Below are 22,445 nucleotides of genomic sequence, written 5' to 3'. Positions count from 1 at the left end.
GATCTAAGGCGTGACCAAGACATGATTTATACTGATATCTGCATTTGGTATTTGGCAAACCAGTTTTTTTCCCTCATAAAGGGCGACGTCAGATCACTACCGCTCACATTATATGGAATTACATGTAATATTACAGGGCAGCGCTGCCTGTCAGGATGTGTATGCATTGTTGATGGAGGTGCTTAAAGCCCCGGTTATGCCCCAATGTTTTTTAGTGCACCAGTCAAAGAGATGAATAATGTTGATTTCTGATTCTTGAGGTCTTGGACTGGCAAATAGTTGTATTAGTTAAATTGACCACTGATGCAAATTCTTAAAATGTCCACATGCAAATAAAGGGCAGATGCACTGTATATATATGCAGATGCATTGTATGTATGCACATATGTACACAGATTGTGCATACTGTTTGGCTTTTTATTAAGATTACAATAGCCATTTAATTTACTTTTCTACTTAAATCCTTAAGGGGAAAATATCCTCGGTCCTCTGTTTTTTCCTTCCTTTTGTAAAGCTCAGTGGACTGTGTGTCTGATTCACACATGACTATTCACAGGGAGTTGCCGCTCCTCCAGTTTGACCTATTTCATTTCCGACACCTTGGCCAATAACTTTTTTTTTCTATCCCAACCACAGACTTAAAATGACGTACAAGATTCTTTACTTTGTTTACCTTGGTGAGGAAGTTGCCATGTGCACCAGGACTGGCTCTTGATTAATGAATTCAAACAGGCTTTGGTGGAAACAGGCCTTTAAGTGCTTGGGGCCAAGAGGACATGTGCCATACTGTGAGGCCACCCAAATGCAGCTGCCTACCAGATGTTGTCCTCTCCTGCCTGTAGTTTCCAGACAAGCAGGGACAGCTGGAGGGAGGAGGCTTTACTTGGCACCGGCTCTTATAATATGAGCCCCAGGTGTCAAGTGCTAGTCGAGCATGGGGAAGAAGCTGGTCACCTGTTGGAGAAATTAATTTCATATCCATTTAATCCATCCAGTCCATATATAATCCCCAGTGATAATTATTGTTAAATGATTACAGAAATATGGTAGGCTACACCACGGTGTTCTTTGTTTTCCTGCCCACTAGAAACTTCCTCACTGCAATAATGAATACCAGTGTCCAGAGCTTGAAGAACAGGTTATTACGTAACACAGTTACATTTTCAGCCCGTTTCAGTGGCACAGAAATGGGTTTCGGTGGCATATAAATGAATTTGCTGGTGGCATATGAATTTGCTGTGATTTTGAGTGGCGGAGAAGAACGGTGAGTTATGATGAATGTCTGGATGTGTTAGACTGCATTTACTGTACATGCCGTGTCTTTATGTGTGCATTTTTGCCACATTCTTTCCTGGAGTTGCTTGGATGGAAGTCAGATATCATACTGGTTTCACCGTCGTGCTGGAGCTAGCCTTGTTTCCTAGGCCTAGAGAAACCCTAATCCTGAACAAACAACTAATCCACAATGGAAAAACGGCTGAAATTATTTTTTTCTGTCAGAGTGATAGTTAAATATTGTTTGAATAAACATTTATCTCCAGTTTATTCATTTCTGCAAACCATGTTTTTCCCCCATGTAAGATCAATCAAAAAAATTAGACGAGTAGGCCTAGTGCATAGGGAATACTGGCATTTGTGACAAAATGTTGGAGTTTGGATTATGTGATGTTTTTTTTCTCAAGTTTCTCAAGAATTGCATTTCTGTTTTTGCAAATCAACTCTTCCAATGCATTTTTGATAGTTATACAGTAAATGCATATATGGTCATAATTTAGGGAATGAAATCTATAAAAATGGTGCTTAGTCAAAAACTGTTAAACGTGTGTGTGGCTGTGGCTGGACTGTGTTGTAAAGTAAGACCGGTCAGTTCTCCCCTGGCAGACCCCTAAATCTGTTAGTTATACCACCCACTCTGCTCTCTGGCACTGAAAAAGGATGGAAAAGCTTGAAATCTGTCATCAGTGTTTAATTTGTGGGTTGTTATGACCATCAGAATATCTAGGAGACACACAATTGACATCTGGGACAGTTTGGGATGAAAACTGAATCCATAAAAAAAAAAAAAAAATGTTATGTTCACTTGAAGGATGGAATCATACCTCATTTTAATGGGCTTTCTAATTGGCTCATCCCACACTTTGAGAACTTAGTCAAAACAATTGAATCAAATCTAATAAATGAAAACAGATATATCACTTTGGTTTGATGCTGATGTCGCCTTGTAAATGTAAACAGCACAGACAAGCAGAGGAGATTTTCTGCAAGAGATTTCTTCAGATGTCTGAAAACCGAACAGATTTTTGAGCCGGTGATTCCTTCACTTGACCTACACAGATTACTATATTCCATGTCACCCTTATCTTTGGATATTGTCCAATGGATTTATTTTAGTATTTCAGTATGTTTAATCAGTGTTTAATGTTTAATGTTTAATCAGTGTCAGCACTAAAGGATAATCATGTCCTTGCCGGTTGATGAATTCACAGTCACTGTTATGAAAAGTGTAATGTGTCACTGGAAGAGTAAGCTGCCCTCTTTGTGCTTTTGGGGAGGAGTCAGCGTGGGTGTCTCTCTCCACTCAACCCCTACAGTAACGCTTCAGTCCATGGGAGGAATACTTTGCCATGACCCTAACCAACCCTGAGACTGAGACCTGCAATATGCACTGCTACGGGTACTTGGTCAACTTTCTCTGCTGTGGGTTGATGCTGGCGGGACTGTGGCACTTGGTCAACCACAGAACTTACCAGAGTGCGTATGGGCGCCACATGGGACACCCTCCTTGTGCCAGGACAGTACCGGCCAGAGTATCCTGGTTCGTCCAGGAGATGCCCGCTCTCCTGGTTCCTCTACTGTTGTTGCTCACAACGCACAAACCCTCCAGCATGGGGAAGTACCTGCTGCTCGGCACCTGGTGCCTTCACTACTTTCAAAGGTAAAAGAACCAGAGAGGTTTGAGGAGGCTGTTTATTTGGTTGTGTGGTCTGTGATTAAAGTGTAGTGGTGTTGGTGTTGTATGCAGGTAAACACATGCACTGATGCCTTTATGAAGAGACAAGCAACTGGACAAGGGTCAACTGTGACAGGAAGATTATGTATTGTAAGACTAAGTTAAAGTACGTTTTTCAGACTGGTTTTGTAAGGTTCAGTGTTGTTTTGTTGTATTTTATAGGAAAACTGTCAGTCATTTAGATTCAATCAGAGAGAAACATCTGACAAAATTCTCAAATTTTGTTTGCATTAAAAAAAATTATAATCACCATTCTGGGTAGTGCTTATAGTTAACTCGGGATGATGGCATATGACAACTACTGTCATTTCTTTATATCATTTCTGTCTACTTTATAGGCTTGTGTTCAGCAAACTTGAGTCAAACCTCAAACTAATTTTCAGGATACATTGAGAAAGGAGCTTGGAAAACAAACAAAAGATTCCCTGCTGTGGTAATCTCATGGCTAAAAACAATGCAAGGAATGCTTTGGTGACCTGCCATTATGGCTCCACTTTGTCAAAGCTCAAAGCTGGATCAGTGGTGGACGCCCCTCAGCCCGGGTGTGAAATATGATTTTTATACGTACCCAGCATGGATGAAGTGCAGCATCTTCCCCTTCTCTTTTCATCTGCTGTATTATATCTGCTATTTCTTCGATAGGACATTTGTTTACTCCCTGCTGACCCGAGGGCAGCCTGTCCCGGTGGATGTGATGATGACAGCAGGTCTTGTCTGCTCTGTTGTCGGCTTCCTGCAGGGACACTACCTGCTGCACTGTGCCCAGTTTGATGATGGGTGGTCAGCCGACTACCGCTTTAAAACTGGTAGGAGCGAGATTTAATCTGTATTGGCAAACAAGGTGTTTAATTTGAAGATAAGCAGGCCTAATAATCACCTGCCTCTGCCTGTTTGTGAATTTAAACCAGTGTGAAACTCACAATGTTTCTTTGACTTTTACTAAGCAACACTGCAGCCTCATCAGTAAGTGTCTCTTCTAGGTTTAGTGTTGTTTTACATCGGATTGGCAATCAATGTACACAGCGACTATATTCTACGCAACCTCAGAAAACCAGGAGAGGTCATTTACAAGATCCCTAAAGGTAAAGAACAGACACCACACATGGATTTTTTTTTTTTTTTTTTTTTTTTTTAATTTTGTAATTTTACTGACTTGTGATGTTCTTAATCTCCTGCAGGAGGTATGTTTGAATACGTGTCTGCTGCCAACTACTTAGGAGAGATTATGGAGTGGTTTGGGTACAGCATAGCCACCTGGTCCTTTCCGGGATTCTCCTTTGCCATATTTAGCTTGTGTTTCATTGGAACAAGAGCGTATTACCATCACAGGTGCTTGAGACACAAATGAACAGCCAAGTAATACCGATGCGAAAGTAATACTAATAGGAAAGAAATTCTCCTAGTGTTGTATTCTGAGCATATCCATGACCCTGAGCAATCTGTGGGTGATAACTGTCATCTCTTGCCTCACTCTTACAGGTACTACCTTGAGAAATTCAAAGACTATCCCAAATTACGAAAGGCGTTGATTCCATTCATCTTTTGAGAAAGGAGGCCTGGCCCTTCTCTTATAAAGGCAGACAATGAATAGGAACCTTCTGGGACTCAGCAGCAGCAAAAGACAAGCACGGGATTTTTGGCACTTTTGACATTCCTTTGGTATTTTTTAATCTGAACCTGCACTCCCTTTAAAGCATGAGAATAATTTCATCTTATTCTTTTACTTGTATCACTGATTTACTCTAGCCTTGTCTTGCTATAAACGACTGTACTGTCATTCTGTGTATGTTCATAGCTGTCAGGTATTGAATTATCACACCGGTCAGCATGATTATTGTGGTAACACTTTTGTATATAGAATAACATGAATGCATTCATTTTTCATCATAAATATTAAAGCTTTATAAATTTGCTCCCTAAGACTAGCTATTTTTTCCATTCCTTAAGTTTATATCAGACATTTATAACCATTCCACCTTTTGACAGTCTTATTAAATTTTAAAAGTCTGATTGGTTATTAAAGTGGTGAAACTGCTAGCAAATTTGTAAATTTACCGGCCACTGAATGTGTGACTATTTGTAGAAAAGTCTGCTTCCTGCCAGCTTTGACAGCAATATTAGAAAAATGAGTAAGTATAAAGCTGGGAAGTTAGCGTGTTATAAAAATGTACTAGAAATGGATATTGCATAGTAATATCTAATAAACAAAGTTACATCCAATATAGATGTGGTTTCCTTGCTTGTACTTCATCACAAATGGTTCAGTGTTGTTTACATTAGGTCAAAGATCAAAACTATACCACCAAATTCAAGGAGTGACAGATCATGTCCCAAGAAACAGTGTATTATTAAGTAATATTAATGACCAATAATAAGTAATTCAATAAATAAATAAATAAACGAATTGGTTCATCATACCAAAGTCAAAAGAGAACAAAACCATTCTTTTGAAAGATAAAGCTGGGCCTTATATCAGGTGTCTAAACTGAACTAAGCATTGAGGGAAAAGCTATAAAAACAACAGCATTCACTCTGTGTTGTGATCATTACAAAATCAAAATTCTACAGCAGAGAAGAAAAAAAAAAAAATCAGCTAGTTCACATCTTGAATTATATATCGGATATCCAGCACAAGATTAGCAGTTTCCACCGCAACTTGCAGCGCGTTGATCTTGGCTGTGAAGGAGTCCAGCACACGTGGATAAACAGCAGCGTTTTTCGAGAGAGGTGCAGGAGAGAAATCAGAGTATTTAGTGTTCAGGTGGGTCCATTTCACATGAGGTCCACTCTCCACCAGTCCACAGCCACAGGAACCCAAGGCGTCCTCCCTTTGGATTTCCGCTGTATCTGAATGGAGAGTCCAGTGGTGACCGTGGGTCAGATCAATGAGCGAGCTCCCACCGCTGTGCTGCAGCGCCGCGGCTACCGACTCCAGAGAGCGGCAGAACGCCTCCAAACCGAGCAGGTACTGACTCTGTGAGCACCCTAATACCTTTGCTGCCTCTGGCGCCTCATGTACGCTCTAGGATGAAAATATGACACCATCAGGACATGCTACTGCTGCTCAGACCAGACCACCTATAACGGTGTATGTACAGGTCAGGCTTATTAAGGCTCAAATGTAAAACTCCATGTCTTTCAGGACTTTTCATGACTAAAATTTTGAACTTCCATTACTTATATAAATGTAAAAATGTTCACTTTTTCCTTGATCAAAATTTTAAACACACTTCAGATTCAGAGATCGTATTCAAGTTTATTATTCTGTTGCATTCCGACAGAGAAGTGAATGAAACATCAGCACAATGGAAAGTAATATTCTGTTTGGTGAATAACTAGATGCTTTTTTTTTTTTTTACATTGATGCTGAACATGCCTTGGTGTTTCATGACAAGTGTTGATTAAATTCCCTGATTTTCCCCATCTCGGTGGAATAGACTTTCCAAAATTGCAGGACTTTCCAGAAATTCTACATCTTTTCCCTGTTCCACCTATTTAATCTTTCCTGAATATTTGTGAAATCGGTAAGGAGAGTTGGTTTGCAGCTAACTGGTTTAAAACCCGACCGTAGGGCTGACCTTGTTTCTGATGTAAGCGGCTAAGTGGGTCTCAGTGCATCCCCCTCCAAGCAGGGCAGATGGCTCCCTCAGGGTGAGCCTCAACACATGTTCTGTCTTCTGGCATGCCACCTGAAACAGTCCGACGGGGAATTTAAAGCATCGACCCATCTTTCACATTTCCTCATCAATAGATGTGTGAAGAGAAAGCAGTTTTAAGTATTTTAAGATTATTATTTGAATGAAAACATGTTTTGTAGGACGGAGGCTCCCGGCAGGAACTGAATCTCTAAACCCTGGCAATGTTAGTGCCATGCTCTACCTATTAAGCTGTAGAGGCCTACACATTTTAATTACATTTCTGCTTTATTAGACAGTGTCCAGTGGAGACAGGAAACCTAGGAGGGGGAATAACACACATCTGAGGCTATGAGTCTGAGGTCATGAGATAACAATCACATGATATGCACTTAAGCCCAACAGAACAGCCCTTACAATGCTTGTTTAAGCTTACCTTCAACTCATTTAGCATTGTCTCATTCCTGTGACAGAGGATCATCGTGCAGATCACCGGTTCCCCAGCAGGATGTAAATGCAGCATCGTCTTGGATCCAAATTGCCTAATAGTGAGATCCTTTACCTGTCCGTAGGCCTTGGCTGGGATTGTGGTCTGTAATGTGGCCACAGGTTGAGCGCCTGGTATGTAAAGGTGGACAGAAATTAAGCAGGGCCTCAGATGCAGTGCAAACAAAAACTAATAGTTAGGTACAAAGTCAATGCCAAAATTTTGAAATCAAAACTAGTATTTGTGTTTTTAGTGTCAACAGACTGACTCTGTAACTTCTTATTCTAATGTAACCTAAGTAGTCTAAGCCTATATGTTTGCATACCTGAACCAGTTAAAAGCTGAAGTCACACTTACAAGACTGCAAAATGAGTGCATATTATTATACAATTGCTTTTGTTATTGTTATATGGCACTAAAATGTTAAGAGGCCAACCTGTCAGCTGAGAGAGTGGCTCCATCAGAGCAGCTCCCACTCTCTCTACCACCACTACCCCGTGTTGCCTCAGGTACTGCTGCAGGACCGGGTGGATGACCTTCTGGCACACAAAGAGCTTCACCTCATCTTTTACCACCTGTTTCCCGAGCTCCAACAGCTGATCCAGGACCTGCGAGTCTGCGTCTGCACCCCGGTGCACCTCAAGAGTCCCGTCTCCCAGGTCAGAGAGGTCCCCGGACAGGGACACACCAAGCAAAACCATCTGCAGTGGATTTGACTGGAGGTTCTCCACATTGCCCAGGGAGGAGGCATCAGGCACGTCCAGCAGCAGCCCTGAAAACACTGCAGAGTCCAGGACGGGCTGGCCTTCAACAGACACTGTCACCGTCCTGCCAAGCCTGACAGTACCTGGACTGTCACAGGGGACAGTCAGGACAAAGGCTTGCACGGCCAGCTTACTGATGTGCACCGCCTCCAGCTCTGTGAGTACACAGCCTGGCTTGCTGGAGATAACACTCCGAGCTAATGTGATCAAGCTCCGGCTGCTGCAGAAGTCAAGCCTCACTTTACACCCACAGTCCTCTCGCTGGAGGTAATCGGTGCACATCCGCAGTAAATGCTTGTTCACCCTGATAGCCACGTCTCTTCTGAGGCCAGACTGCCGTCTCGCTGCCTGATCAACAAGAGACAAACAGAGAACGGCAGCAAACAAGCCGCAGTCACTGAAACGAGAAACGTGGTTGAGGATGGAGGTTGTTAGGAGCCTGACAGCAGGCTGGGATGAAGAAGCGGCACTCAGGAGAACAGAGGAGGTGGAGGTGGTGATAACGTGGCCGCCTATGTTGTTACGGATGTGTTTTAGTCTGCCACTCGGCCCGAAACACGACCGGAGAAGCTGCCTGAGACAGTCAAACCTCTGGCAGAGATCTGGGTTTTCAAGCGGCTCATCCGTGCACACAGACGGCGATTTCTTGGTGAGTCGAGACATGACTAAACAAACAAAAAATATCTGAATTACTCCTTTATCTGAACAACCAAGCAGGTCAAGGGTAACGTAATGTCATGACACAACATATAAATACCTTTCTTCTGCTCAAATGTCTTCTTAGCAAGGTGTAAACACAGACACAACCATGCTTTGCCAAACACAGCCTGAATAGCGAGGTATACGGCGTTGCCTGATTTTAATCAAACTTTTAAAAAATCCATACGATAAGTATACTGCATTTGAATGTACAAAAAGTTGTAAATTTGATGTAGCTGTATTTTTGTAGTGGGAATATAGAAGCAAATATTTCTGGACGACGTATAAGTTCAAAATCAAAACAGGCTTTTTAGTGCAAGCCAGTCGTTTCCATGGTTTCGCTCTTAGCGTCGGGTCCTATGGAGCCCTGCACTTTAAAAGATTTCTCTCGCGAGTCTTTAAAAAAAAATTACCAAAACAAACAATCGGATCAACCGAAACACTAAAACGCGACACGCAAACTAAGACGTTTAGTTCATTATCGCGCAAAGGTAGCACATACTTCCAAGCTTTAAATGCTTTAGTATTCACAAAAAGAGCATCGGCTAACTGCTAACAGCGCTTACACTTCCTGGTGGGAGGAGAACGAGAGTGTGACGTCACGTTCAGCTGCAGATCTCGTCGGCTTTTGAAAAACGTTCAAAACTGTTTGGCGGTAGGACATTTATCAGTTTTTATCTGTGACTTTTTTATGTAGCCACATTGTTTTCAGTGTACTTATACTCTGCTAACGATGGGCCGGATCTATAGCTGTTTTGTGCTGATAACGATTCCAGTTTTGTGCGTGTTGATGTCGAGATTAAAGCCTGAACTGTTCACATTAACTTTACGTGAAAAGGGGAAGTCACTTTGAATCGTAACGTCCAATTTGTTAATCTGTGCATATCCTGGTCACATAATCCGGTTGAACGCCACAGAATAATGGCGATATCAGTCAAAATATATCAGTTAAAATGAAGATTATATTGGATAGCCTGTGGTGATGGAGAAAACTTCAGTCATGCAGCTACAATCAGCCTTAAAACCTAAACCATAGTATATATACCAAACCACTATGGCGACTGAATCACGTAAAGCACAAGAATATGTTCACTATAAATCCACATTATAGACACAATATTAATATCTGTGGACGATATGCTTATCTCCAGATTTGATACTATCATGATACTTTGATAGATAGATAGATAGATAGATAGATAGATAGATAGATAGATAGATAGATAGATACTTTATTCATCCCGCAGGAAATTCACAGTTTTTCAGCAGTATCCACAGATTACAGATTAAATAAAATAAAAAAGATGAAAAAAAAATAAAGAATAAGATCTAAGTACAACAGAATAAGATCTAAGTACAAGCCAGTGTGCAAAAAGCAATGTGCAAAAAAAAAACAAAACAAACAAAAACAGAAAAAACCGTGTGCATGGGTGTAGAAAATGTGCATAGAGGTAGGTCAATGTGCAAATTTAGAAGAAATATACAGTATACACATGATAAATAGCAGAAGCAATATAAACACTATAAACAAGGATTATAAAAAAAATAGAAATATGAACAATTTAAACAGAAGTATTAACAATTTAAACAGTGTTTGGGTGTGGATTCGATATGTATTGTGATCCTTTAAGTATTGGGATTCGATATTATGATTTTTTTTGTGTATTTACTTATTTATTTATTTATTTATTATCCTCTAGTTTGTGCATGTAAAGTTTCGTGAGGCTCTGATTATCCTTAGGTTAGGTTGACATCACTTGTGATTAAAATTGGGCTTATTTAATCCACAAGAGTCTCAGCTTTCCAGTCAAGACCCATTTTATGCAACTCCGAGTGTCCAAATTGACATGTTTGGGCTGCATGTTTTTTGGGGATTTGCACAAGGTGGGCAGGTCTGCGAAGAGAAGACCCGCTGGGTGGCCATAAAACCCATTTTCATTCAGAAATCTGGAGGTCGGAGGTCAAGGGACCACTGTGAAAACGGCCATGCCATATTTTCCCTTGCTAAAATTTATCCTAACTTTAGAGCAATATTTAGTCCCCTTGCCGACAGCCCTTGGTAATAAAAATTGATTAAAAAAATTGTAAGAAAAACAAAATACCTTCCCACCCCTACTATTTACACAGTAAATACACATTAAAATAAATAGCCTGCCAGTGTGAATTGGCAGGGCATTTATGATACTGAGTGATGATGTGATCATTTGAGGCTCTGACTGAAAGGCACCACATGTGATCTTTGACTTTGCACTTGTTTTAGATTAAACTGACTGACTGCTGTTATCGCTACAATGTCTCCTCTCAAATTTGTCATTAAGGTGAGTGAAAATAAAATATTATATGCCTTTTATAATGACACACTAACTAAATTTTGTTACAAGGCTGTCCTATTTATCTTGCATTGCACTACAAAGACTAATAGTATTGCAAAGCAAATGTGTACAATCATATAGACAAAATATGACATGACTAAATACTAGGCCTATGTGATTTTTCCCCCCTCTGAATGCTGAATGAATTAAAATAATATTCCACATCTAATGAATGTGTTATATTTCTTAAGATGTTATTTGTTTCAGCTCACAGTTGCTTACCTTTGTATTATGCACTTATTAGAGTTTAGAATACAGTTTTTTTTTATTTTAAATTAAAATGTTCAAGATGCTGATCATTTTAAAGAAAATCATAGTCTCACGTATGCATATTTTATGTATCTGTCTGTTTAAAGTGTATTGGGTATATTAGGAGAGTTCTATGTGAAGAAAAAAGTTTGTATGTATTTTTGATTCTAACCTTTCATTTGATATTGTTCAGATCTGTGCAGAACCCTTGAGAACAGCTGGGTTTATTCTGTGTTGCTTTCATGTTAGAAGTTAGTTTTTATATTTTGTTTCTTTTTCCGCAGTGGTTTTTCTGCAGTTAGAGAAATCAAAACATATTGGTCACACATTGCATGCTGATGTAATCTTACTACTATTACAAGTCCTGGGTAAACAGCTTATAAACATTATTTGGCAATGTCTTATGTTGCCATTATGCTGCATTTCCTCCCCAGTCACAAATTCTTTGGCCACTAGAGGGAAGTAGAGATGCATAATTCAACTGTCTTCCCTCTGACATACTGACATTTCTCTAGGTCCATCCTTTAGAATTAGTTCTTCGGTGTTTCAAGTCACCTTTTGCAAAGCTTAAGACTGACCGTCTCCTTGAAAGACTTTTGTTAATGGACACACGGCAATACAGGGAAGAGGAAACTAATTCTGTTAAACAAGCCATCCTTAGACTGAGGCTCTGTCAGGAATAATGCACATCAGATGTTTTTGTTAAGTGCAAGGAAAGCTGCCGGTCTCTGCTTTTGTTGATATTTCATTTATTGAGAGTTTTGGACGATGGCCGCGGACATTTGCGCTGATCTCTCACATCCTCTGTAATGCCTTGTGTGCCTAGTTGACCAGATATTGCATTCGCTCCCTTTATTCGTTTCATATGCATGCCTGCGTACAGGCTACCCCACCACCCCCTCAGCTGGTTGTGGGAGAGTAAAGCCCTGGAGGTTCACGAAAGGTTCCTTCCCAGTGGGCACATAATGATACTGTTGTGTTACTCTGCCTGAGAAAATGCAGAGAGCCTCTACCATTCTTAACCAACTAACCACAAACAAGCATGCTAGAATGGATCAGTCCAAACAATAGTGTTTAAGGCACAATTCTGGGCTCCTCTTGTGCAAAACAAACAGCACTACCACTTCGTTTTTTAATGAGCGAATAAACTTCTCTGAATGTGAGCGGACAAGAATATGTGTAAATATTGCTCTCAAGCAGGCCTTTTGCAAACTCTGTTTACCAAAATGCCTCGAGTGCAAGGATAATCCACCAAATTATGAGTAATGTTCTTAGATTCAACTTGCCATGTTTAAGTGGGCTGTTGAGCAGAGTGTTTTATGATGCCGTCTCCTTAAATGTTTTCAAAGCAGATCTCTCCCATGGTCTGTGGAGCTGCAGGAGGTGCTGGTATGCTCCTACTTAAATAGGCTTAGACTATAGTGACCTGCCACTTCTCAGACCTCCCCAAAAGGGCCTGCAGGCTAAAACACTGATCCACTGAACCACATGCTGTCTGCCAGGACATTACTTCTCCAGAGCCCTGCAATCTGCCTTCTGTTAGCAGCATGCACTTCTGACTTTCCAACCATCTAATGTTGTGGGATGACAGAGAGACCAAATTGTTTCTGAGTATAAAAAGTTTGAGGTAGCGCAGTGCAGTTTAATGTCAGAGGTTTATGTGCTGTTTAGTGTTGTTGTCACTCTGTGGATGAGCTCATATCAGACCACACATCAAGCCTCTGTGCAAAGTCAATGCAAACTGATCGGAAGAATTTTGACACATTCCAACTTGGGGAACCCGTCAGGAGCGGGGCTGCCGGGTGGGAGGCAGGGGTTAAAAAGCGCTCTAAGACTCCCTCGCTGCCCCCTATGGAATCCATGTTTCCTAATGAGCCCAAGCCTTTCACAGCCTACTACTTATGCCTATCTACCAATTCTCAGGGATGTGTTTCCGTGAGCTTTGTTTGCTGAGTGTTACCTGGAGATATTCCTGTCTGTTCTTGCTGCTGGAATTCCGCTCCTGGGTTGTGTCCCTTTTTTATCATCAAATAAAGAGGACTCAGGTGTGCTTACTTACATTCACCTGAATGAAAGGAGCTTTGCACACAAAACGCTTCCGCAACTAACCTGTAAAGAACATTCGCCTCAGTGATAATCACATTTGTGCTCTCAAGTCTCTTACCGCCTGGAATCTGGCACAATTTGAGTTTTGGTAAGGAGGCTTGTCTTTTTTTTTTTTTTTTTTTTTTTTTTTTTCTTAGGGGAAACCCAGGTGACTCACAGCACAGAGCGAGACCAACAGAGAGCTGGGAATGAACCAAATAAAGCCTAAAAGAGCAAGGTTGTCACACCCACAGATCTAAAGAGCTCCCCTGGGCTCTTTGCAGACTGCAGAGAGAGAGAGCGAAAGACACAGAGAGAGAGAGATGCAAGTTTTATTGAGTGAGACCGCATCTGCTGCCCCTTCTCTCCCAGTGTAAACATCTGTGGCTGGTTAGTGTTAGCCTCTGAGCTAAGTGCAGGCCGAGGAGGTCTGGTTCTTATACGGCGCGATAGCAGTGGCAAAGGGCAGCGAGGTGGGGAGGCGGGTAGAGCTGCTCCTAGAATTTGGGCCCCGTGCCCAACTTAGAGCGGTGCAGGCGGGAGGATGGAGAGCGGGTCTGGGAGAGAGATAAGGGAAGGTAGAGAGTGTCTTGGGAACTGAGAGTGATACAGACCAGAACCCTGAAGAGCAGAAAAGGGAAAGGAGCCGTTAGTGGGATTCATTTGCTATTTGTTTAGTTACTTATTGCAGACAGAAAATAGAATGACTTTGCCTTGGAGCTGAGCTGTCAACCTTTGGGTATGATGGGCCGTTTAGGTTTCGAGTGTTCTTCCTGTTTTTGTCTGCGTTTATGAATTCACTTGATTATTAGCAGGTCATGCTTATCAGATTGGCAGCCGGGAGAATAGATAGAGGAGTTGAGCTTAGCCTGCAGGAAGGCTCAGTCCTATTCATTCACTGTGTGACAGCACACAAAAGATGGCACAATAAAGGATTTGGTATTAAGTAGCACTCTTAGCTGCTTCTCATTCAGCCTTTAACCTCTGTTCATAACTCTAAAAAGCCTGTGCATAGCAGGAAACAAAGCAGTACTGGCCCACTTTAGTATGTATGAAAGAGTAACTTCCTCTAGAGCTTGGCGCTTTATCAAACCTCCTTCCAACAACAGCGGCACTTGCTGTGAATATCACCTTAAATGTGTCAAAGCAAAGTAAATATATTAGGATGGCTGATGCATTTGATAAATGAGTGTGTTAACAAAATCCTTTAGCAATATGTTCGTTATACTGTGGACATAATATTTGAAAGAGAGGCACCTGTTGTGCAGTATTTACTCTCAGGGATCTTTTGAATTACCTCTGTTATGGTATTTTTGGTGTAACTCTAGCATGCTGGATTTCTTAGCTGTATTTCAGATGTGCTCCCTGATAAGGTTCTTGTGGTTTCGATTACTGCACCCACAAAGGATTAAGCTGCTTGGAGAGATCTCACCAAACAGACTAGAGGCCATAGCTGGGCTTGTGTGGGTGGGGGGGCTCGTCACATGGAGGTCACAGGTCATGGCAGGGTTCGGCTTAGGGACCCACTGGTCACTCTTTGTGCTCAGAGCTGACAAATTTGGATCACATGATCTGATTGTCGTCACGGCTTTTGTGTAAAATTGGATTCTTCCCCTTTTCTGGCTCTCTTCATATAGTGTGACACCGCCGCCACACTCAACACGGAAAGCCTTTGTGAAGATGCTGATTGCTGCGCCTGAACTGTGCAGCAGGGACCAAAAGATTCACACACTGGAAGGAAATTAGTGCCTCCACTGATTCACCAATTATGCTAGTCAAATTAATCATTTTCTCATTAGTGCGATTGTGTTAGTTTGCATTCCTGGCATAGCCTCCTTTTTCTGAGAAGCGCAGAGAATCACATGCTGTTTTTGCGTGAGGGACAGACCAGTGTTTATCATTAATGTCCAGTTCCCAGTCTTGTCTCGTCTGCAGCTCTAATGTGATAAAAGGGAGCTAGTCGAAGGCTAGCTAGTTGTCTGGCTTCCTGCCAAAAGCACAAACTCAATCAGAAGCCGAGAAACCACTTTAGAGGATTCACCCTGCTGTGCTTGTCCATAAGGGCTGCACTCGGAGACCCTACTGCGCTCTCAAGTCCAAGATATTGATCACATTATCCTCGTGTTGCTCCTGAGACCTTGCATTAGGTTGCATAATTCGAATCCAAATAGCTCAGTGGATTGATTGTGTCGTCCCCGCTGGGGTTTCACAGATCACACTTTATTCCCACTGTTAGATATTGACTCATTTATAGCACTTCTTGTGATTTTTCCAAGTAAATCCTGCAAAATATCGCATAGCTGATGTTGAACGTAGCATATATATGTATATATATCTCAGGAACATTCCTATCCTTGTCTGTAACAGCATTTTTTGGTCTCAAAAGGCAAAAACTAAAGGCACAATCCCAAAGCCAATTCAGCGTCTGTCAAGTCCAGCCCAAGAGGCCACTGTGGGTCTCAGCCGCCAGTCAGTCCCTCTCTGTGTGATTGACAGGGCCTGGCCCGCCGCTGCCTGGCTTTCCCACGCACTGGTAATTGCTGGAACCAGTGAGCTGAAGCCACTGGTCATCCGTGGACCAACATGAGACAAAGGGCAGAGGACAGGGAGAATGCAGATCTGTAGGGAAGTGCTGGCCCTGCACTGACGGACACACATGCACACGTTTTAATACATGAGGAGCTGGCACATAAGGAGAGCTCTGTTCTGACACATGGCTTTTGTGTCCTTGTGCAAGGCTTTTGTTTTAAAAGGAAAACAACTTGTGTTTGTTTCTTTTAGGCCAAGCTGTGCCAAATACTGTTATATTTAATTTTATATGGAGTATTTCGTGTTTAGCACGAGTCTAGGATTGGCACATATGCAGATGATATGGTAATGTTTGCAGTTTTGTACTTTGTCATGTTTGCATACATTTTATTATATGCATGGTGAAGTCAGGTACAGCCACCCATACAAGAGAGGCACAGAGTCACATTCATTTTGCATTAGAAGCAGTGACAGGCCTTCAGCAATTTGTCTTAGTGACACTGGTGCAGAGACATATTGACAATGCGAACTGTACAAAGTGTATCATATAACATACTCTGCATGTATTAACAATACACTTGTACTTTTTGTCTCGCTTTGATTGATGGCGCCTTTCTTTGCATTCTGCCTGTAAGATAAGACTTTTTATCTCTTCTCTCCATTTTAATGTGTATACTTTTGTTCCCCTGCCACTTTCTCAGAATAAAACAAACAAAACAGAACAAAACAACAACAAAAAATCAGGTTTTTATCATAGCCAGATTATCGGGTTAGTGATAACTTCAAAACAAAATATCTTCTGAAATTTTGTTTATTATTAGTAGTCTCCAGCATGGACTGAGTCATCAAGTTTTGTTTATAGATTCAAATCACTCTCACCAGAGTATAAAAATGTTTGCAGAGTTATCTGGCTAACTTTCGAATCCTGCTTTGTGGGAATACCCCCCAGGATTTGACATATTTTACAAGAGAACAGTGCAAAACATACGGCAGACAGCAGAGAATGCTATAAATATTCACCGATGGAGCCATATGGAGGCAGATTTGCAAGCAGCAGTAGGGAAGCAGCTCGATTTCGATATTGTTTACAGAGAAACAATCAGAAAAAAAATCATGCTTTCATGTGAAAAGAAGATATTTCACAGCTTCATTTACCCAGAACCATCCTTGCGCTGATTTAGCCTTTCAGTCCCCGCTGACGAAAGTTTCTCGGCCCAACCATCATTTTTGTGATCAAAGTAAATTAGATTCACTCTTCTCTCGCTCTCTCTGAGGAGCCGCACTCCTTTTTTTAAAAGAGAGGCGGAGGCAACAGGAGGGAGTTTGGAGTCAGGGAAATGTAGGCTTGTGTCCAGAATTAGGACCTAAGTAGCCGGGGTCTTCCCCTACACACCCTTTTAATTCACTCTCACACGTCACCCTGAGAGCTGGGCCGCAGGAACACCCCTCCGGTCTGGGTTCATAACTCCACTTGTGGACCTTAGCCATCATGTCTGTGATACTCCGGCCCAGGGGAAGGGCCTGGCTGGGGCCTGATCGAAATAAAACTGCTGCCTTAATGAGGGCCTGCTGCATGGAGTTACTCTATTTTCGTGCTTAGATACTCACTCGGGCTGGGTGGTATACCAATATATCAATATTGTTACATGGGACTAGGTATCGTTTGGGATTTTGGCTGTTGTGATGTCATGATATGAACTAAGTGCTGTCTTTGTCTGGTTTTAAAGGCTACATTACATTAAAGGGATGCATGTGTCTGGACTTATTAGACTCGTAGCTGTTATTTCTACCTGAAAATATCCTTTGAAAGCACCCAATAGTCATCCCTGCAGTATCACCACAATATCAATACTGAAGTACCTGTAACAAAAACATTAAAAAAACATTAAAAGCCACAGAGGATCTTACCAACAGATTATGTGTATCAATATTGAGTTATTCAGTCAAAGATATTGTTTGATTATGTCCGTATCGCTCAGCCCTAATACCTCCTAATGATTACCATTGTCACCTTGTGTCTGTCCACAAGCTATTCCAGTTCTTCACTCATGATCCTGAATGCTACTGTGTGTTTAGTTTTCTATTTATATGTCCCTCTGTGTTCTCGCTTCCCATTTCCACTCAGGTTGGTGCCTTGGGGGTATTATCACTCCGGGTTCCAGGGCACTGCTTGTTGCTCCTCTGTGTCGTGTTGCGGGTGGTCTCAGTCCATCCATCACTTGCTTGTCCAAGGAGAGGCGAGGTTCACACGAGACCCACATCCATTCGCTCTCCGCAGCGGGCAGCTTTTGCACTCATGTGTAAACCATAATCAGGCGAGCTTGAGAAAGATGTAACAGCAACTTAACCAGCCGCGGCGTTTCTGGCCTCCCTGTCCCATGTGGCTTATTGTCGATGACATGATGACGTCGTGCCTCAGGAATCCACTCTGCCGCCCTCTACTCAGCTTTCTGCAGCACTGAGAGTTTTGCAGCTCAGAAGTACAGCAAAATGTACTGCTTTTTGGTAGATGTTGTGTGTGTGTGTTTTTTTTTTTTTTTTTTTCACTGCTTTGCTAATACATTGGATAATCCTCATTGTGCAGCACATAGGCTGTTTTGTGCAGACTAATCTGGCCTTAGATAGTGACTATACAGCATGGCTGATAGGGAGGCAAACAGGTTTTTATGCTGAGGAAGGGAAATACAGGGAGACAGAGGTTAGGTCATGCTTTTTGTGAAGAGATCGGTAGAGAGATGGCTAGACAGAGAAGCGGGAGGGAGGGGACTGTTGTGAGAGGCCTGGGGTGATGTTTGAGGACGTAGGGGGTCGTTGTGGTTTGTCTTGCTGTCAATCACCCACACTCTGATGTCCTTTGTTGTCTGTGAGTCCAATGCCCCTCAGCAACCTGTGGCTGTCCTCCCTCTTTGTGTTACAGTGTGGGAACTTCGCTGTGCTGGTGGATCTCCACGTTCTGCCCCTGGGCGGCCAAGGGGACGCCAGCTGGTTTACTACGGAGCACGTCGAGGTACAGACACAGGGAGAAGGGTGTGTGTGTGTGTGTGAATGTATAGCTTATGTTCTGGTGGGGGCCTTTTCAAAAGACAGCAACAGCGTGGAATCTAAAATGACTTTGAGCCTTCTCTTTTTTCTTTCTAGGGACTTCATTGTTGTCAAATGCAAACTGTTCCCATCTCCCCACCCAGCCCCTCGTACTGTTGCTTGTCTGGCTTTACACTTGAGTCTTTCACTGACCTACGCAATGGTGCTCATTAGTTTGCTCTTTGCTTGGATCGTTGCGCTCTGCGTCTCACCAAGGATGTGTCACAACTTTCTGCTTCCAAGTCACCACTTCCACTAAATTGTAACCTCAAAAGTAAATTTCCTCAGCAAGCCAACAAATGCTGCTTGTTGTCTGCAAACCTTTTTGTAGGACGTTACAGTGTTGGTTCGTGATGCTGTGGACCAGAGGGTGAAGCAGTACACGGAGTTCCTCCAGAGTAGAAAACAGCCCAAACAGAAGAAGGAGCTGGCACCTGCTCCAGCTCTTAGTGTGAAAGGTAATTACACATCACACCCCTGCAGCTCCTATTTGCCCATACACTGAACCACAACCATATAGTTCACGTATTTGTTGTCATACTATAGACCAGTCCTCCTCCAAACTGAATCCTGTTTTAAAATTACACCAGGGCCTACATTTCCCCGACTCCATATTTACTTTGAGCATTCATTTAAATTCTTGTATTTACATGGTTGCTCCAGTGGCTCAGCTGGTTGATGTACCCTTAAGGCTAAGTTCTTGTCACTGGCCCGGGTTCAATTGCGGCCTGGGCCCTTTGCTGCATGTCATCCCCTCTCTCCCTGCCCTGTCTTTCCTGTCTCTCTCCACTGTACCTGAGTAACAAAGCAGAAAAAAATCTTTTAAAAATATTATGATATGATAATGTGAGGCTTTGTTATTTATTATCCGCGTCCTGATTTCAAGCCAATGCTCGGTCCTTTGGCATCCACTCCTTTTTGTCTTTCCTCGCCCTGTCTTAGGTGTGTTTGTCATCAAACCTTGAACTCGGTGAAATGGTTTATTTTGGCTCGGTTCATAACAATTATTTATTCGCTTGGACCTCAGTGCACAGATATGGATGTCTGCATGCAGGCAGGCTATGGGATTCTGGAAACAGGGTGGGAATGGAGTTGCAAAACACTTTACAAAATGTGTCATGGCTGCCTCACTGACAAGTGTGGGTGCAGACAAAACAGAACTAGTTGGGACATGGTGGCTTTCGACGCCCAGGGTGTGACCTGTGGAGGTGAGAGCTGATACAAGTTTTTATATTGTGCTGCACTGTTTACCTTGGCATGTCTCAGCCACATTATGCATATAATATGTAAGTCCATTAAAATGGCGAATGTTTGTTATGTTTCTTGTTTAATATGCTGCCGACACACCTGTGTTGATCCGCACTTCTCACAATTAACTGCCTGCCAGCAAAAACAGTTGCCCTGACACCCAACCATATACACAATACACAAAGAGAAAGATCAATATACTATCAGTGCACATGAGAAGACTTGTTCAAAATGTCCCCACCTATCCAGTGCATGGACATTCCCCCAGCCACCCACGCACATGCCTTTGAAGCACTGTAAGCCCAGCTTCACAGGAACCCCCAGCTGTGTGGTAGAAGGCAGACAGGTTTGTCACAGGTAGCAGTTAAGGGCAGTTAAACTGGGCTCACTCAGCAGGGCAGGGCTGCCTGAGAGAGTGGGATTACAGGGCAGCCGTCCCCATAAAGTTTCTCCTGTGGCTGCAGCGCTGCCTCTCACGCTACTCCTCACTAGTCCTCCCCCTCCACCACAACTGTGTGCCCATGTGCGCCTGCATTTGTTCATGCACATGCATCTACGTGCACGTATACATGCGCACAAGCATTTGTACACGCTAAACTCACCTTTGGCATTTTCTTGATATACATAAATGTGTGCAAACATACCAGCTGAGGTGTATGTATACACACATGTACACACAACAGGGCCAGTGAGAATCAGAGGGAGCGACAGTGTGTTGGAGAGATATATCCTCCCCCTGGGCTAGGTGTGAACAGGCTGACAGGGTAAGGTTACTGAAAAGCCTGACTCATATTCCCCGTGACAGACTGAGGAGAGACAGACATCTCTAATGATGGAGATCACAGAGACTGAGACTCCACACACACTTATGCGCACATACACACTCCACTGTGTGAACAAGGGGACGATCAGTATTTCAGCAGTGAAATATGCATGTAAAAATGATTAAGCTCCTTGCAGCTTTGCCAAAGAAGAACGTAACCAGTGGAACATGACTCCATGCCATATCAGAGTATTTTCCCCTTTGACAACATGAAACGGGGTAGTGCCTCAACAGGCCTACACAGTTGCGCTTTAGTCCTATTAAAGGTCTTAAGTGAGTGTAATGACATTCTTGGCCTTTTTGTTGTCCCATGCGAGGGAGGCGGGCAGCAGTAAAGGTGGAGACTGTGAGTGTGAGAAGCAGGCAGGCAGGCAGGAGCCATAAAAAGGGGAGGACAGACTATAGGCTTAGGGAGGGAAGTCCAGCAAACCTCAGGGTGGGTATTAAGTATTGGGGTCGTCTATTCTGCAGGCAGGTCAAACGCTAACCTGCTAATCCTCACAAGGCTTTCAAACTGTCCATAGCAGTGGGAGTGGAAGCTGGGTTTCACTGTGTATCTGTTTCGACACAGATTCTCTTTGTATCTGTGTGTGTCTGTGCATTATTATGTTATTTGTGTGTGTGTGTGTGTGTGTGTGTGTTTTTCCACGTGGAAATGTCATGTATATACATATAGAGGATTTCTATATACATGTGTCCTCATGTGTCCCGCATTTTTTTTTTTACCAGCTGCTACTGTTATATAAGTGCATTGAGCAGGTATGGGTACACCCAGGACGCTATGTTATATTCATACATGCACATATATAAGTTCAGCATAATATAGACCACACATATTATCGCCATATCCAGACTAGAGTATATGTGTTTGCCTATAGATGTAACATGTATAACAACATTTCTCTGGTGTAGGGGCATTTATGTTCATATGTTAGATTTCCTTATGAACAAGTGTGCAGAATTATGTTATTTGAGAGAAAAATTAAGTGAGGTGTGTGTAGCATGTGCACACGCATGTGTTGCATTTAGATAAAGGTATTGGTTGGGGTAGTATTGATGTCCGGGCCAAGAATAGGAGGCTGCAGCGTGGTGGGCCATGCTATGTCTGGCCTGATGCATTGAGGGGTATTCTGGGTCTCATATGAGGTGGCGCTTGCACTGGTGCCAGCGTGGAATCACAGGGGTTTCCGCCAGCGCCCAGCAGTAAGCACAGCGTAACAGCCTCAGCTGTTGGCACTTCAAATGAGCCATCAACAGCTTTTAACATTCCAAGGCCCTTCAGTGCAAGTGTTTGTATCCGATTATCTCCATGGGTTATTGTATTTATGTATGTACACTCCGCTGTGGGTGCAGTATGTATAGCACCCAGTGAGCATGTCAGAGTGCGGCTTGTCCCATGTATCCCACCGACATAAATCCAAACCATTTCCCTCAATCTCAGCTGCAGAGGCCAATTTCCAAAT

General features: G+C 42.7%; 3 protein-coding genes across 4 annotated transcripts in view; 2 read left to right on the top strand and 1 right to left on the bottom strand.

The window, feature by feature from the left end:
- Positions 1-934: 934 nt before the first annotated feature.
- Positions 935-4,923, top strand: srd5a2b (steroid-5-alpha-reductase, alpha polypeptide 2b). Of its 2 annotated transcripts, XM_030070711.1 has the most exons (6): positions 935-1,264; positions 2,592-2,935; positions 3,653-3,816; positions 3,991-4,092; positions 4,189-4,339; positions 4,490-4,923. In XM_030070711.1, the coding sequence occupies exons 2-6, from the start codon at positions 2,625-2,627 to the stop codon at positions 4,554-4,556; spliced, it is 795 nt and encodes a 264-aa protein (XP_029926571.1). In that variant the 5' UTR covers positions 935-1,264; positions 2,592-2,624; the 3' UTR covers positions 4,557-4,923. The 2 variants fall into 2 exon arrangements, with proteins under 2 accessions (XP_029926571.1, XP_029926572.1); XM_030070712.1 differs by lacking the exon at positions 935-1,264 and having other exon boundaries at positions 2,393-2,935.
- Positions 4,120-9,150, bottom strand: mkks (MKKS centrosomal shuttling protein). Its single transcript, XM_030070709.1, has 5 exons — positions 8,654-9,150; positions 7,569-8,561; positions 7,082-7,263; positions 6,589-6,699; positions 4,120-6,032 (listed from the first exon to the last, which is right to left on the bottom strand). The coding sequence occupies exons 2-5, from the start codon at positions 8,557-8,559 to the stop codon at positions 5,604-5,606; spliced, it is 1,713 nt and encodes a 570-aa protein (XP_029926569.1). The 5' UTR covers positions 8,560-8,561; positions 8,654-9,150; the 3' UTR covers positions 4,120-5,603.
- Positions 9,151-9,154: 4 nt separating this feature from the next.
- slx4ip (SLX4 interacting protein) overlaps positions 9,155-22,445 on the top strand; it is a 33,400-nt gene continuing 20,109 nt past the window's right edge. Inside the window, exons 1-4 of the mRNA XM_030070710.1 lie at positions 9,155-9,250; positions 10,856-10,913; positions 18,748-18,837; positions 19,243-19,369. Coding sequence (XP_029926570.1) covers positions 10,887-10,913; positions 18,748-18,837; positions 19,243-19,369 — 244 coding nt within the window. The 5' untranslated portion in view covers positions 9,155-9,250; positions 10,856-10,886. The remainder of the gene's footprint in view (positions 9,251-10,855; positions 10,914-18,747; positions 18,838-19,242; positions 19,370-22,445) is intronic.

The sequence above is a fragment of the Myripristis murdjan genome, chromosome 15 (assembly GCF_902150065.1).
Source record: "Myripristis murdjan chromosome 15, fMyrMur1.1, whole genome shotgun sequence".
NCBI lineage: Eukaryota > Metazoa > Chordata > Actinopteri > Holocentriformes > Holocentridae > Myripristis > Myripristis murdjan.
The sequence above is the reverse complement of the archived record's forward strand: the minus strand, read 5'-3'. Positions and strand labels throughout refer to the sequence as shown.